We start from the raw sequence: 17,140 nt of genomic DNA on the forward strand, positions 1-17,140 counted from the left end.
TCTGCAGGAAGGTGGACGGGAGCAGAGACCAAGAACCCAGCTGCCCAGGGAACCCGCAGGTGCTGGCTGGGTTTGGGGACCCGGGTGTGGTGCGGAGCACACCGTTATGTTCTGACTGGTAGCAATCCTGGGTGAGAGATAGAAGTGCTCCAGTAAGATGCTCTGCAAACAGAAGTGACCTCTGCAAACCCTACCTGGCTTTGCAATCTGTGGTCGGAGCCTTCCCAGGCAGTGGGGCGGGGGAGGCAGGAGGACCCACTGTCTGCCCGGCTTTTCTGTGGTGTGAGTGAACGACAGAGCTTGGAGTTCACTTGCAGCCAAGCAGGGAGAGCTCTCAGCAAATCTTGAGCGAGTTGCCCTGGACGGTCTCGGGGTGTAGGGCCACACTCCAGCCCTCAGTCCGTTCCCTCCCCCAGTCCTGGGCAGGCTCACCTGGGAGGAGGTGGCTTCCTGTGTATGCTCCCGTCTCAGATGCTGCCTTATCTCTGGGTATGTGTGTGACATTTGAATTACTTCTGTTTATGTCAGAGAAACCCCAAATAATAGTGTTTCAAATAAGATAGACATTTATTTCTCTAGCCCGTGGGTGAAGTCTGGTGGTATTTGGTCCCGGCTTGTTATGGTGTCTCTGTGACCATCAGGAACCCAGGCTCTTCCTATTCTCTTGGGCCGCCAATATCAAACATGGCCTCCACCTGCTGGTGCGGCAGGCTGCCAGAGCTCCGGCCGCTATATCAGCATGCAGCCAGCTAAAAAAACGAAGTGGGGCCCTGGCCGGTTTGGCTCAGTGGAGAGAGCGTTGGCCCTTGGACTGAAAGGTCTCGGGTTCGATTCCGGTCAAGGGCACATTGCAGGCTCAATTGGGAGGCAACCAATCCCTGTTTCTCTCTCCCCCTCCCTTCCACTCTTTCTAAAAAATCATTGGAAAAATATCCTTAGGTGAGGATTAACAAACACACAGAGCGGGGCCCTGGCTGGGTGGCTCAGTTGGTTGGAGCATCGTCCATACACCATGAAGATGGTGGGTTTGATTCCTGGTCAGGGCACATACCTAGGTTTTGGATTCAATCCCTGGTCAGGGGACGTGCAGGAGGCAACCAATCTCTGTTTCTCTCTCTCTCTCTCTCTCTCTCTCTCTCTCTCTATCTCTCTCTTTCTCTTTCCCCCTCAATAAAAACGTATCCTCAGGTAAGGATTAAAATAAAAAAAGGCATATGAAAACATGCTCAAGTCACTAATCATCCGAGAGATACAAATCAAAATGACAATGAGGTACCATCACACACCTGTCAGAATGGCTGTCATCAACAAATCAACAAACGACAAGTGCTGGTGAGGATGTGGAGAAAAAGGAACCCTCGTGCACTGCTGGTGGGAATGCAGACTGGTGCAGCCACTGTGGAGAACAGTATGGAGTTTCCTCAAAAATGAGCCTTGTTACTTACTGGTGTTTGTCCCTGGTTCTGTCCTCAGTCCCACTTAGGCCCAGGCCAGATGGCGCAAGCTTTGTCCTCAGCCAAAAGGCTGCCCCTGGCCCAGTTCAGGAGGGCCCTGATGTTAAAGGGTCTGCCCACAGGGAGGGGCCACAGGAGCCCCCGCCCCTGTGATGCTCTGTAGGATGGTGGACGGGAGCAGAGACCAAGAATCCAGCTGCCCAGGGAACCCAAGTTAAAAATGGAACTCCCATTTGACCCAGTCTTCCCACTTCTAGGAATATATCCCAAGAAACTCGAAACACCAATCAGAAAGGATATATGCACCCCTATGTTCATAGCACACAATTTACAATAGCTAAGATTTGGAAACAGCCTAAATGCCCATGAGCAGATGAGTGGATTAAAAAAATCCATGGTACAGCTACACAATGGAATACTACGCTGCTATAAAAAAGAAAGAACTCTTACCATTTGCAACAGCATGGATGGACATGGAGAGCATTATGAAATAAACCAGTCAGAGAAAGATAAATATCACATGATCTCACTCATTTGTGGAATATAATGAACAACATAAACTGATGAACAGGGACAGATCCAGAGACAGAGAAGCATTGAACAGACCGCCAAACCTCAGAGGGAAGGCAGGGGCAGGGGGGTAGGGGGTGGGGTAAGAGGTCAACCAAAGGACTTGTATGCAATGGACACAGACAGTAGGGATGCGATGGCATGTGCTGGGGGTGGGAACGGCCGGGGAGAGATCAATGAGGGGAAAGGAGGCACATGTAACACTTCAAACAATAAAGAATTTTAAAAAAAAGGAACTGGGGAAGAAGAACCCACATTGCCCCCCCTCCCCCCAGCACTGAAGCCACACAGAATACTTCTTTATGGACCCTAGTGGGCAGAATTTGGTCACAAAGCTGCACCCAGTCTCAAAAGAAGACATAAAAAAAAAAAATGTAGTCTTTCGTCTGGGTGGCCCTGTACCAAGATGAAAATAAGGGGTCTTGCTACTGAGAAAGAAGGGGGAACAAACCCTGGAGTACAACTAGCTCTGCTTCCCACAGCGTGAGACCTGAGTCGAGGCTTCCGAATGCTGCCTGGCTCCCACAGGCCCCTCCGGATAGCAGCCTGGCCGTGGGGAGTGGGGCTCGGCCTCCCCCTCTGGGCCCTGCCTCCAGCTTCGGGGCTTGAAGTCCCCCTTGGAGCTGTGGTGGCAGCAGGAATATGATCTCCCCCGGGTCTCCATCAGGGAGAGGATCAGTTTGATGATCAGGGCCAGCCACGCCATCCCAAAGAGGATCCACAGGGACACTGTGTTCTTGTACCACAGTGGGTACTGCCGGGAGGGGTCCATCCCTAGGGGAGAGGCAAGGTCAGAGGCTGGAGTCCTGGGAAAGTCAGGGCCACGTTCCCCAAACAGAAATGGGCAGACTTGGCTTGACACGGACGAGCAGAATATGGGAAGTCCAAACCGGTCCGAGACCGCTGGCCTGGCGGTCGCCTCGGAGAGCATGCAGGACGCCCCCCTGGGTTGGCACCGTGGGCTTGGGAGCGAGAGTTCCTGTTTGTCTAAGGTGCTCTGTGCTCTATTCCAGCGGCTCTCAGAGCAGGGCCCTGGAGCAGCAGCACCAACCGAGAGCTTGTGAGGAATGCAAACGATTGGGCGCCACTCCGGACCCACCGAATCAGGAACGTCTGGGGTGGGCCCAGCATCCGTATTTTCACAAAGCCCTCCAAGAGATCCTGATGCCTGACGGGCTGTTTGCGTGTCTCTGTGTGTGGTTTTCTCATATCTGAAGGGAGGCAGTTTGCCAGGACCTTTAGGAAGAACAGACGGAACCGCTGGAGTTTGTTTCCTGCCTCTGTTCTTACTGGCTGTGTGACCTTCATCTGTCTGATGGCCCCTCACCTGGGACATGGGGAAATAATTTCTCCCCCTGGGCTTTAGGATGAAATGCTGTTATCCCAAGGCCACTATTTACTTCCCCGGCCTCGACTTGCACACTTCTCCCCTTGGAGTATTGTGCTCCAGTCACTCTGGTCTTCTTCCCAAGTCTTCATCTATCGTCTCTCCTGCCCCAGGACCTTTGCACTTACTTCCCCCTAGGCTCAGAGTGTTCTTCATTTCAAATTCTTCTTGGCCCCTAGCTGGTTTGGCTCAGTGGATAGATTGCCGGCCTGCAGACTGAAGTGTCCTGGATTAGATTCCTATCAAGGGCACATGCCTGGGTTGTGGGCTTGATCCCCAGTAGGGGGCATACAGGAGGCGGCCAATCAATGATTCTCTCTCATCATTGATTTTTTTTAAAAATATATATTTTTATTGATTTCAGAGAGAAAGGGAGAGGGAGAGAGAGATAGAAACATCAATGATGAGAGAGAACCATTGATTGGCCACCTCCTGCACGCCCCCTACTGGGGATCGAGCCCACAACCCAGGCTTGTGCCCTTGACTGGAATTGAACCTGGAACCCTTCAGTCTGCAGGGCAATGTTCTACCCTCCGAGCCAGACCAGCTAGGGCTGATGTTTTCACCTCTTTCCCTCTCTCGTCCTCTCTGAAATCAATAAAAGTATAGTAAAAAGAAATTCTTCTTGGCCTGTTGTCTTCCCCTCCTCCTTCAGAGAGCAGTTCAGATGTCACTCCCCAAAGACTAGACTGGGCCCCTCTGCTAAGATCTCTCCGTGCTTGTGCTTTTGTCGGGGAAGTTACTTATTACCTCTGGGCCTCAGCTCCTCATCTCTAAAGCGGAGGCAATGAGGGTGTCCACCTTCTAAGACCCTTGTGACTACCACCAGGTGGGTTCAGGCATCTGAATGCTCAGAGGGCGCCTGCAACAGGGTGGCGCATTGTTCCCTGTAGCTGGGTGATGGTTTCACTCGCACTGGGTCCCCACACTGGTGTCCCCAACACAGTCAGGACTGGATACGTAACAGCTGAGGGAGGCGGTGAGTGGGGGCTGCTGTGAGGCTTAGGTAAGTCTTGCCGAGGGCTTGCTCTATAACGCAGTTCTTCCCGCTGTCTGTTTCCTGGGGTCCGCCGGGCCTCCCTCAATAGACGGGGATCATGCAAAAGATGGCCTGTCCTCCTACTTCCTGGATATCCTTTCTGTCTTAGCTCCTGTACCGGCCTTCTGACCGCCCCCCCCCCGCCCCCCGTCCTGTCCTGTTGGCCCAAGACAACCTCTCCGTCCCGTCCTCTCACAGCCAAGCCCCTGGCCCAGGCCCCGCCCGGGGAAGAGCCTGCAGCCCGGGACCGAGCTCGCTGCCTGGCAGGAGCGGGATTGGATTAGGCTGATTGGGTTATGGGCCACGATTCCGCCGGCGGTCCCAAACGAGATCAGCAGTGAGCAGCTCCGTGCCCCTGCCACCCGCCAGCTCAGCGTGCTCCTGGCAACCGAGGGGAGGAGGTGTTCCTCTCCAGTTTATTTCATTTTTTTTTTTTTTTTTTTAGCTGAAATCATAAGTGGCAGGACACCTGGCAGCTGGCAAGGCGCTCAACTGAGCTGCAAATGCAATTGTGGGGGCTGCGGGTCCAGAGAGGAGCAGGCAGCTGGGACCGGGGCCCATCCCACCACAGCCTTCAGAGGAGCAGCTGGGACAGCGCCCCCGTGGCTGTGCCGCAGGGACCACGGACACCCACAGCCCAGGCGGTGGGCCTCAGCATTCCCACCCGGGACGGGGGTTTGGCCTTGTCCCTGGAGGATAGGAAGGCTGCGAGGCATGGGAAAGGGAGAGTGGGGTTTGTTCCTTCTCAGTGTGGAAGATTCTGGAACACATGCATGTGAGGAGCCCTCCTTGGGCGTCTACCCTAGACCTGCCCGAGGCTTGCCTGCTCTATGACCTTAGTCAAGGTCTTTCCCATCTCAGCCTCAGTTTCCCCTTGTGGGCGGGCAGCAAGGGCTCAGTGTGGTCACTCTCCACAGGCACTGAAACAGCTACAGTAGCAAATCTCAGGAGAGGAGGTGAAGGGACGGCTCTGCCCGCCGCCCCTCTAAGCCAGGGTGGCAGGGGCTCTGGGAGGTCTGTGCCCATACCCTGCCCGGCACTCCCCACAGGGGGGCTCACAGGGTAGCAGAGACCCCAGCCCTTCTCACCCCTGTAGAGGCCGCTGTGCAGATGCCCCTGCCCCTCCCTCGATGGGGGTGAGGCCTTGTCTTCCATTGCCAGGGCGCCCAAGTCTAGAGGGGGCTGCCCCGCCTCCCCACCCGCCTCAGGGGTCTCTGGACTTCCTCAGGGGTTCCCCTCAGCCCACATAGGCTTTCCCTGTTAGCTCCTCCCACAAGGTACCCTAGTAGGGGTCCTCTTCCCACCTTTCTGCCCTTCCCTTGCACTGGGCTCTTAGAGAACCAGCCTTCTGGGCTTAGGACGACCTGGGGACAAATCCTGTTCCATCCTCTGAGCCCTGAGGGGCGGGGCTGCTGCAGGGCCGTCAGGCCACACAGCCCTAGGCTGAGGCTGCTCCTGCCGCTGACAGAAGAGTGTGTGAGGGAGGCCCAGGGCCAGCGTGAGGGAGAGGGCTCAGCGTGGAGAGGGCGGGGAGGGGAGGGCCAGGCCCCGAGAGGCTCCCACAGGCCTGCTCATGGATTCCGTATTCCAGCCTGAGACTATGGGGAAAAGCGGAGGTTTTCAGAGGAGCTGGGCAGGTGACAGGATAGCACCTGTCGTTTTTATTTTTCCCCTTTTATTTTTAGAAAGCGTGGAAGGGAGGGAGGAAGGGAGGGAGGGGGAGAGAAAGAGCAATGTGAGATAGACACACTGATTGGTTGCCTCCCGCACGAGCCTCAACCAGGGCCGGGGATTGAACCTGCAACCCAGATACGTGCCCTTGAACGGGAATCAAACCCATGACCCTTCGGTCTGAGGGCCGATGCTCTAACCACTGAGCACACCACCCAGGGCGGCACTTGTCAGTTTTAGAAATCATAAGGGCCAAGCGGGGGCAAGACAGAGATGTTCGAGTCCACCTGCCATCGTCACTGTGCTCTGTGCGGGCAACACCTTAGGAGCCCCGAGGCCCAGAGGGGCTGTGTGAGGTGGTCTGGACAGAGTCTGAGTTCTGGAGTTAAACAGATCAAAACTGGTATCTCACTTGCTGTGCAACCTCAGGCAAGTGGCTTGGTCTCTCTGAGCTTCAGCTTCCTCCTTAGTAAAGTGGGTGCTATGTCCTGGCCAGTGTTGCTCAGTTGATTGGAGCGTTGCCCCATACACCAAAAGGTGGAGGGTTCGATTCCGGTCAGGGGCACATACCCAGGTTGTGGCACCTGCAGGAGTCCACTGATTGATGTCTCCTCTCTCTCTTTCTCTCTTTCTCTCTCTCTCTCAAATCAATAAAAAAAATCAATAGATAAAATGGTGGCACTCATGGCTCTGGACTGCCTGATGACCTGTTACTCGGTAAAACCTCATTTCAGTGTTCCAGGCTGGGTTCTGTCTCCAAAGGAGTGCGGAGGGCAGGGCCTCCTCCCCAGTTTAGGTCCAGGGATCCGAGCGGGTACACAGAGCCCCCGGAGCCCTGTGTGGTGGTGGTGCCAGTGGCCACTGCTCGGCGGCGGGTGAACCTTCAGCTGCGGGAGCCACTCCGCCCGCCTGCCCCACAGGCTGTCCTCTACTGCCACCTGCTGGGCGTCTGCCTCAGCTTTATTATGCAAGGTTTTCCGGGACCCACGTGGGGCTAAATCACAGATTGAACCCCCCGTTGGGCCCTTGGGACCACGCAGCCCACCCTTGCTGGCGCTCAGAGTGCGGCTGCCAATTATTTTCCTGTGGGGGCCAGGGTTTTCCTTGTCTCCCGACTCTCCAGCCTGACACCCCCCGGGCCCACCCCAGGGGACTATGGGAAGCCTGGCGTCTCAGAGGGTGGGTGAGGTGGGGAGGAGAGACCTGGGACAAGGACAGATGGGGAGCGGTTCAGGGACTCCCCTATCTGGTGAGCTCCCAGAATGAGAGTGGGGCCCGAGGACACGCGAGGCCCTCCCAGTGCTTGTCAGGTGGCCAGGAGGGCGCCCCACAGCCTGAGGCTGGTTCAGACTCCAGTTGTCACCTGTTGGCTGGGTGACCTTGGCCTCCTCACACAGCGAAGGTGGGTTTAACCCCACCGGGCCTGGTATGCAGCAGGTACCCAGGGGAGGCGGCCAAGCGGGCAGGCGAGGGGAGGGCCAGGCCGCGGAGTCTCAGCCCCCTCTCCCGCTGGCCGCTGGGGCTCTCACCGATCACGTAGTCGCCGAAGCCCACGGTGCTGAGGGTGATGAAGGCGAAGTAGAAGCCTTCCACGTAGCTCCAGCCCTCCATGTGGGAGAAGAGCAGGGGCGGCAGCAGCAGGAAGAGCAGGAGGCCCGAGAGGAGGGCGCCCGAGCCCGTCAGCCAGCGGGCCTTGGCCGGGTCCTGGGGATGCACACAGCGCTCAGCCCCCACGTGGCTCAGCCCCCCATGCTGTCCAGCCGGGAGCAGACAGCCCGGGGCACCTGAGCTGCAGGCAGTGAGAGGGGGCTGCCCTCGGGGCCTCTCCACCTGGCTGTGTTCCCCAGGTTTCCAGCCAGGGCCTTGGTCCTGGGCCCTTCCTGTCTACCAGGTCCCACCATGTCTCCCCCACTGAGCTCCTTTATTACTAAAACTCCCCTTTTGGACCGTGACCGCCCCCTCCATCCACCTCATCCCCACGGTAACCCTGACTCCCAGTTCTCCCAACGTTGGTCCCTCCAGAGCCCCCATTCCCACCAGAGACTCTCACCGGGGCAGTGACTGCCCTGGCTATCAGTGGCCACGGTTGCCAGCACACCCCTCATTCCACAAGGGACGCGCCCCGCCCCTCCCCCGCTGCCCTGGGCCCTCACCTGCCAGGCGCCCCCCAGCCTGCGGGCACAGCGGTGCACACTCTGCTGCATGAGGTGCCCCAAGTGGTTGAGCACCACGAGGTTGAGCGGGATCCCCACCAGAGCAAAGAAGATGCAGAAGAGGCGGGCGGCCATCGTGTGGGGGCTCAGGTTGCCGTAGCCTGAGGGGAGACGGGCACATCAGGGGACCCTTCCGTCGCTGGGGTCCCTGTTCCTAACCCACTTCAGACATGGCAGCTGGTGTGTATCAGCCTGTGCAGGGGGCCGAGGCACCCGTTCCCTCCTTCCCAACGGGGTTATGCCCACGTGGTACAGATTGGGAAGCTGAAGCTCCTGGAGGCTCGGCAGAGCACATGAGCTCAAACCCATGAGTGTGAGAGCCCCGTCTTCCGTCCCTTCACCTCCTCCCTCTCTGGGGGCAGGGGAATGGGGCACAGGCACATGGGAGGCCTTGGAGCCGCCAGCCCCTGCGCCTCTGGGATCTACTGCGCCATTGAAGCTGCTGTCCCCAGGTGGCTCCCGGTGCCCAAGCTGGTGGCTCCTGCCTGACGCAGGCCTCCTCCCACAGGCCATCTTGCTTGGGACGCCCCTCGCTGGCCGAGCCCCACTGCAGTCTGCGGCTCATCCCCCTCAAGCCCTTCCTTCCTTCTCTCCTGTCACAGGCCTCAGACCTGCTTTGCAGCCTGAGGCTCTCACCATCTCTCCTGCTCCTCTCTGTCTTTCAAAGCTCACTCCCCCCTTCCCCCCACACCTGATTCGGTCTTGATATCTGATTTCCAGAGGGTGCTGACTAATGCACCTGGGTTCCTTCCCAAACCCCTCAGGAGTGAGGGGCAGGGGATGCACATCAGGGGACCTGCGGGAGGGGGAGGTTGGGGCCTCTGTCAGGAAGGTCAGGGAAGGGGAGGCTAGGGGAGAGTGAGGTGTTCTGTCAGCCTGCACATTCTTTTCTCCTCCGTTCCCCTCCACCTCTGTCTCCCCCATTCTTGGTCACCACTGTCTTGTCTTTCTAAAACACAAACCTGATGCTATCACCCCCAGGTTATCATTCCGTATTACTCCTCATGTCTGCTGGGGAAAGTCCAAACTCTCACCTAGCCCATCTCTGGCTGCACTCCTGCTCGCTGAACCCCCCAACCCCTCCTCCCCCTGTGCCTTTGAACATGATACCCCCCTACCAAGAGTGTGCTTCCTGCCCTCCATGCCCACCTGTAAATGGTCTGGCGGAGAAGTGGCTTCCCCCCCCCCACCCCCCCCCGCTGCCTGCACACACACACTCTGCAGGCTTTGAGGATAACCCACTCACTGCCTGAGAATGATTTATTCCCGTGTCTGCTGCTCCTGAGGGTCGTGAGCCCCTTCGGGGCAGGGGCTGGGTCGTAATCATCTTTATATTCTCAATAATTGGCACAGGATTGACACTCAATAGGAGCCCACCATATGTGAGTTGAAAGAGTATAAGAATGAATGAATGAATGAATGAATGAATGAATTGGAAATATGGGAATGAATGTGTAAATAGAGGAACAGATGCCTTGCACCCTGCCCCACATCACTGCTTAAAGTGCCCCCCCCCCCCGCACACTCATTTGCACTGAAACTGGTGGTTTACACTCTCCCGCCTCACTTAGGGGTCTCAGAGGCACGGTCCCGGGAGAGGCGGGCGGGAACACTAGTCTAGAGCATGGGTTTTGGAGTCAGAGGCACTTCCTGGGTTTGACCTTTTCATCCCGACCTGTGGGATGGCAGCACTGAGATTCCGGATCTGGGAGGAGCTCCATGGATGCCTTTGCCTTCCCGAGGCTGATACGAAAGGGGGCTTTCTCCTCCCCATCCTCCTCAGTCAGCCCTCAGGGAGCAGAATTGATGGATATCAGTGAAGCCCTCACCTGCCCGTTGAATGCTTGGTGGCCATGGCCCCATCTACGCCACCTGTCACTTCGGCATTCCTCCCACCTGTCCCCTCTTGCACGCTGATAGTCCAGCCCTAAGACACTTAGCAAGGGCCCTGCAAGGTCTTCAGTGGTTGCACTCCCCTAACCCTTCTCCAAAGTCAGTCCTCAGTTCCAACCCTCTGCAGCCATCTGTGCCTCCTGCTGCTCACCAAACACACCGGCCACGCTCTACCCCAGGGCCTTTGCACGTGCTGGTGGAAGGTTCTGTCCCCGGTTACCTGCATGACTTGCTCTCATATTTTGTTTATGTTTCTGCTTCAACGGCCAGCCCATGTACAGTAGTCCCCGCCTCTCATCACTATCGAACCCCCTTACCTGGCTTTATTTTTCTCTAAGCACCTCTTATAACCCGAATATTGTCTATGCATTTGTTAGTTTGTTTGTGTTTCCTCGCAGTAGAATGTCAGCACCCCCAAGGGAAGGGACTTGCCAGTTCTGCTCACCATTGTATCGCCGGCACCTAGAACTATCAGGCCCGCACTAGGAACGCAGTCTTTTTGTTACATGAATGGATGGATAGATGAGTGGACAAATGAGCGAGCTGGGGACGGACTTCACAGACGATGAACGATTTCAGGGCTCAGGCCTGTCCTGCTGGCCCAGAAGGGTCGTGTGCCTGTCACACCCCGTTTCATTCTAGGGCTTGGAAAGGACAGCCCTTACGCTGGTCCCAAGGCATTGGAAAGAGCAATGCAGTCCCTCCGCTGGGTTTCAGATTCCAACTCTGCTGCTTACCAGCCACGTGACCTTGGGATAGTGTGCTTCTCCGTGCTTCTCCGTGCCCCAGTCTCCTCATCCGTAACACGAAAATGAAAGCCCTGTCCTTGGAGGTTGGACCGTATGCACAAAATCTCAAATGTTAAAGTAGACCATAAGGGTAGGGTGGGGCGCGGCCTCCGTTCCTCTGCCCTCTGCCCATCAGCCAGCGCAGACAGTGGAACTGAGCGGAGAGAAATGGACAGGGACATAGGCCAGGCTAAGCCCCGCAGGGCTGGGAAGAGACAGGCTGCAAATTCCGGAGTCCAGGAGCCAAAGTCACAGGTCTGGGGCAGAGGGTGGGGAGGTGTGGGGTTCAGAGACTTAAGACCCCTACACATGTGACTGTGCCTCCATATCCCCCGCCCTGGAACTCCATTCGTGCTGGTGGAATGGGCACTTTGGAATGAGTGTCAGTGCCTGTTGAGTGTCCACTGAGTGCTGGGCCTGTGCTAGATCCTGGGGGCACAGAGATGAATACACATCGTCCCCACAGGCACAGGGTCCATGGAGCCTGAGGGCCCCAGGCATGCTTGCCTCAAGGTGGAGGGCTGTCCAAGCTCCAGTAGCCCTGAGACCTGCTTCCAAGAAGTATTGGCTGATTTAAAACTAGATGGAGAGTCCTCTGGGTGCTGCGGCCTGGCTCCTGTCTGGGAGGACAGAGGCTGGGACATGCTTTCCTGAGAGGATCCTGGCTGGTGGAGGTAGCCCGAGCCACTGGCGGTGTCAGCCTGCCACCTGGTGGTGACTCCTGTGTCATGCAGGGGCTGGGCCTGGCACCAGGGCAGGAGGATGGGGCTCTTTACTTACTTCCTGGGTCTAGAGCTGGGGATCTAGGCTGCTCTTCACCTTCAGCTCACAACAGTCCCCAGGTGCCCTCCTGGGACAGGTTCCGTCTCTGCTCTCCTGAGGGCAGGGCTAGGGAAACTGGGTGGAGGCAGGGATCCATCCCAGTGTCCCCGGTGAGGGAGGCAGGGGGCTTGGAGAGGAGAGTGATGGGTTGAAGGGGTGCCTTCGTGAGCTGAGGAGTGGCCTCCGGGAGTGGCCACCTCTCACCAAAGGCAAGAACAGGTCGCAAGGCTGTTTTGGATTCCGGTTCCCCCTTCCTCACCTCCCACCACCACCCTCGCCCCACCCCCAACTACCCCTGGGCTCAGTGTTGGGTGGTTTTGGCCCAGAGCGTCTTTACACCTGCCCAGGGGAGACCCCCTGCTTCCCAAGGGGTTCTGTGAGGCAGAAGCCCCTAGAGCGATGCTTCTCAACCTTGAGCTTGACGCCAACTCCTGGGGACCCTGGGAATGCAGACCTGGTACAGCAGATCTGCTGTGAGCCCGGGACTCTGCTCCCAGGTAGTACCCACAGTGCCGGGACCACCCACCCTGGGAGTCCCGAGGCCCTGATACCCCTCCCAAAGGCACTGGCCCCTGTCCCTCATGGGGAGACACCGCGCCAGCCATGCTCACCTGGCCGCACCCCGCACTTACCAATGGTGGTGATGGTGGACACGGAAAAGAAGAAGGAGTCCATGATCTTCCAGCGCCCCATGCTGGTGGTATTGCCCAGGACGATGTCCCCAGTTTGGTACGCGTGGATGATGCCCTGGGGGAGAGGCTGCAGTGACCACCAGGCTCTGAGGTGACTGGGCTCCTGCACCCAGCCCCACACACATGCACACGTGTACACACCACACACACACACACACACACACACGCACACACATGTGTACACACACACCACACACACACACACACACACACACACACACACAGGTGCGCATGGACAATCCTCACAACCACTCTGGCCCAGTCTGGCCCGGGCCAGGAGGCTCTCTCCCTCCAACCAGGGGTTCCCCTGGGACAGCTCCCTCCCTTCCCTTGCCCCCGGGGCCCAGGCCAGCCCAGGACATCTCACTGGTTGGGAGAACACCCCTCATTTTCTTTTCTGCCCACTCCCATTCTTGCAACAAGCACTGGCCAGACATGACCTGTGGTGTTTTGGGGGACACGGAGATGAAAGAGACAGGACCTCAGTCCTCAGTGGGATGGAGACAATGCGGTGCAGTCAATGCAGCTTTAAGGCAGTGCAGCGGCATGATCCTGGGCAAGACACTCAGCTCTGTGCCTCAGCTTCCCTGTCTGCAAAATGGGAGCACTAACGGCACCCACTTCGTAGAACTGTGGTGAGGGTTAAATGAGGCACTGGGTGTAAAGATGCAGAACAGTACCCGGACCTGGTACATGTTAGTGACGGCTGTCATCCTATGGCTACGAATATAGTGCCAGAGGAGCACAGAAAGAAAGGGTGCCCATTCTGATGGGGGGAAGGGCGGAGGCTTCATGGAGGGGTGATGTTGTCGCTGGGCTTTCCTTGAGGGTCAGATGGGATTGCTCCCAGTGGAAGGACATTCCGGTAGCTGGCAGGCAGGACTGCACCTGGGATCTCAAATAGGGAGGCCGAAAGGTTGTTGGGAGCCAGGCCATACTTGGCTCTGCCCGACAGAGAGAGAGTGACAGGCCTCTCCCAAGGCTGCTGAGCAAAGGCGAGGAAGGATCAGGGTGTGCCTGGCTGGCGTGGCTCAGTGACTGAGCGTTGACCTATGAACCAGGAGGTCATAGTTTGATTCCTGGTCAGGGCACATGCCTAGGTTGTGGGCTCCATCCCCAGTGTGGGGTGGGCAGGAGGCAGCCGATCAATGATTCTCTCTCATCATTGATGTTTCTCTCTCTCTCTCTCTCTCTCTCTCTCTTCCTTATTTTTTTTTTTTAATATTTTTTATTGAGGTATTATATGTGTACATATCTTACCATTACCCCCCCCACCCCACACCCACACATGCCCGCCCCCCCCAGAGTTTTGCGTCCATTGTTTATGCTTATATGCATGCATACAAGTCCTTCGTTTGATTTCATAACTCCCCCACCTCTCCCTAACTTTCCCCCTGTAATTTGAAAGTCTGTTTGATGCTTTACTGTCTCTGTATCTATCTTTTTGTTCACCACTTTATAATGTTCTTTACTATCCCTAAATGAGTGGGATCATGTGGTATTTTTCTTTCATTGACTGGCTTATTTCACTTAGCATAATGTTCTCCAATTCCATCCAGGTTGCTGCAAATGATGAGAATTCCTTCTTTTTTATGGCAGCATAGTATTCCATTGTGTAGATGTACCACAGTTTTCTGATCCAGTCATCTGCTGACGGGCACCTAGGCTGTTTCCAAATCTTAGCTATGGTGAATTGTGCTGCTATGAACATAGGGGTGCATATATCCTTTCTGATTGGTGTTTCTAGTTTCTTCGGATATATTCCCAGGAGTGGGATTACTGGGTCAAATGGGAGTTCCATTTTCAGTTTTTTGAGGAAGCTCCATACTGTTCTCCACAGTGGCTGCACCAGTCTGCATTTCTCTTCCTTTTTTTTTTAAAGAAAGATCAGGTTGTGTGCTCTATGGCAGCGGGCAGTATAGAAGATGCTGTCAGACCGGAAGCAGAAAGCCTGCTGCAGGGCTGAGTGATGGAGCGGCCTGGCCTGCATCCTGGCACAGAGTGGTCCAGGGGGGACAGAGCGGAGCTAGTCAGAAGCCCCAGCCTCTGGCCCTATTTGGTGTGGGCATGCGGGAAGCATCTAAGGCCCCAGTGAGCTGTGTAGATGTGAGGCCAGCGGGGGAGGAGGGCTGGGAGGAGGGCCGCCTGCTCTTGACCTTGGAGGAACTTCAGGGCTGCTAGGAAGCTGCATGTACAGGTCTGCACACAGCGGGGATCTGGGTTGGGGACATCCTATCCTTGTTCCTGGGGATGAAGCCAGAGGAGGGTTGGGTGGAGGTGTGAAGGGGGGTGCACAGAGAGGGAAGCCCTGCGGGAACCTCAGGAACACCCACACCCACAGACCACACTGGGCAGAGCCCGGTGGTGCAGAGCCCAGCCTCCTGGCTCCGTGGCGTGCGTGTGTGCTAGCCTCCCTGAACCTCTGCTTCCTCAGCTCTGAAATGGGGTGATAATAACGGTACCTGCCTGTGAGGTAGGTGAGGACGAGACAAGGTACCACAGAGGGACAGTGCTGGGCGCGCAGGGAGTGCTACACAGGGGCATTAGCGTCATTGCCATCTCATCACTGGCCCTGGCCCTGGCCCAGGGACGCTCACCTGCCCTGCCAGGGGAGTGCGGCCGCCTCCGGGACCAGGCAGAGGGCCGTGTTCATAGGGGCTTAGAGATGGGGGGTGGAGGTGCTACATTAGGTCCTTAGCAGAGAAGGTCCTTCCCCCACCCAGCTCCAGGCCCCGCTGAGGCCCAGGCCAAGGGCTCAGGACCCACCCCCCCTACCCCCCAGCCCGATGCCCAGGATGCAGGCTGCCCTCCCCGAGGGGATTGTGGGCTAGGTGTGCAGCTGTCTGCGTGTGGGATCAAGCTAGGGTTTGGGATGTTAATGCATCCATCAAATCCCAGCAACTCCCAGTCCAGGCCGCCTGCCCTGAGGTGGAGAAGACCAGGGTCCATCCTTCATGTTCCGGCCCCAAGAACCCTCCCCTGCTCCCCCTTGGCAAGCCCTGCTGGGCCCCCATCCTCTGAGCAGTCTCAGGCCTCAGGAGACTGCGTCCCCGCCCACCGACCCCTTAGGCTCTTCCAGGTCTCTGGGCTGGGGAGGCTGCCCAGCCCCTGTCCAAAAACTGGGAGTAACGAGTAATCAGCTAAAGAGCGCCCTGCACCCGCCCCTCCTTCTCTAGGACCCTGAAGCTGGCGAGCGCACCCTGAGCCCCTTCCCCCCCGCAGGCCCTGTCCGGTCCCAGCGCCGCCCGGTCCCAGCTCCCCCTTCCCGCCACCTCCCAAGCCGGCTGAGAGCCCCCTGGCCCCGTTCTGATTCGAAGGGGTCGGCCCTGGCAGCTCCTGACCCAGGTAGGCGCGCCCCCTGTCGTCCTCATCCCCAAGTTGGGTGTTTGCGCTGCGAAGCCCTCTCTCCACAGGGCGGGTCAAGCCCTCTGGCCCCTAAAGTGCGCACAGCGCGGCGCGTTCCTCTCGCTGGAGCGGGGGACTTTGCTGTCTGCCTGTCCATCCAACACTCTCCCCCCACCCGCCACGTGCGGCCGCGTGGTCCCCGCCTCTATCGCCTCCACCCTTCTGGAGAAATGCTCCCTGCGTGTTCCTGGCCCGGGCCAGGGTATGGCCTGTCGCCCTCTGCCCGCCACCCGCGCTCCCCTGCCCGGGCCTCCCCGCCGCACCCGGGCCGGCCCCGCTCTTCCCTGACCCGGATCAGCGAGTCCAGCGCCGGGCCGTCCAGGCACGTGAAGTTCCGCAGCAGCGCCCACTTGTCGCGCTTGAACCTCGCCTTGGAGGCCTGCGCCGCGGGGCTCTCCAGCATCCAGAACACGCCGGTGCCCAGGGCCAGGTAGGCCAGGTAGGCGAGGAGCAGGAGCACGGTGCCCGGCAGGGCGCAGCACTGGGCCCTGCCCTGGGACGCTGCCCGGGCTCGCCGTCCGCACATGGGAGGACAGACAGGGCGGCCGGCCTGGGGAGCCATGGACCGGGACCCAGGTGGCGGGGAAGGGCCCGCGCTCTGCTGGTCCCTTCTCGGGCCGTGCCCAGTTTTCTCAGCAGAGGAGGCGTGCTGGACAGCGTGCCCCACCCTGCCCCGGGATCCAATCCCAGGGACAAAAAGAGGCCTGAGCTGTGGCATCTGGCCCCGCCTCGAACGTGTGGGGAGTGCCCACCCCCCAGCCCAGCTCAGGGAGAGGGGGAGGGCTGCTGGGTGGTGCGGGCCCTGAGAAGGAAGGGCCCAGAGCCCTCAGCTGTCCTGCAGCAAACAGGGGGAGGGACTGCGGGAGACCAGACGCAGGGGGAAGAGAAGGTAGAAGCCAAGTTTATTTTCTTAGGGCTTCTGCCTAAGCCCCTGGTTCCGGGGACCATCTCCAAGGACTGCTGCTGTCAATCCTCCCTGGCTCTCTCACACCCTCATCCTTCCCTCTGTGCATCCAACGATGAGGGCCGGCTGGTCAGCACAGTCCATGAGCCTGGGAGGCAGAGGGGCCTGATCAGTGTGTGGGTTGTCCACTCCCTGCTTCTGAGGAGGCCCCGTACTCCCTCCTCTAGCCAGAATGGAGGGAGGGTCCTGGTGGTAAGGGGTCCCCAGGGGTCCTCAGCTTCTACAGGATGTGCCGGGATGTA

At 58.0% G+C, this 17,140-nt stretch overlaps 1 protein-coding gene across 1 annotated transcript; it reads right to left on the minus strand.

Moving 5' to 3' along the window:
- Positions 1 to 2,416: 2,416 nt before the first annotated feature.
- Positions 2,417 to 16,460, minus strand: KCNK17 (potassium two pore domain channel subfamily K member 17). The gene is made up of 5 exons (XM_008151947.3): positions 16,224 to 16,460; positions 12,470 to 12,584; positions 8,275 to 8,435; positions 7,651 to 7,825; positions 2,417 to 2,798 (listed from the first exon to the last, which is right to left on the minus strand). Exons 1-5 carry the CDS (start codon positions 16,458 to 16,460, stop codon positions 2,488 to 2,490), a joined length of 999 nt encoding a protein of 332 aa, XP_008150169.3. The 3' UTR covers positions 2,417 to 2,487.
- Between the last annotated feature and the right edge of the window lie 680 nt (positions 16,461 to 17,140).

The sequence above is a fragment of the Eptesicus fuscus genome, chromosome 10 (genome assembly GCF_027574615.1).
Source record: "Eptesicus fuscus isolate TK198812 chromosome 10, DD_ASM_mEF_20220401, whole genome shotgun sequence".
Taxonomy (NCBI): Eukaryota; Metazoa; Chordata; class Mammalia; order Chiroptera; family Vespertilionidae; genus Eptesicus; species Eptesicus fuscus.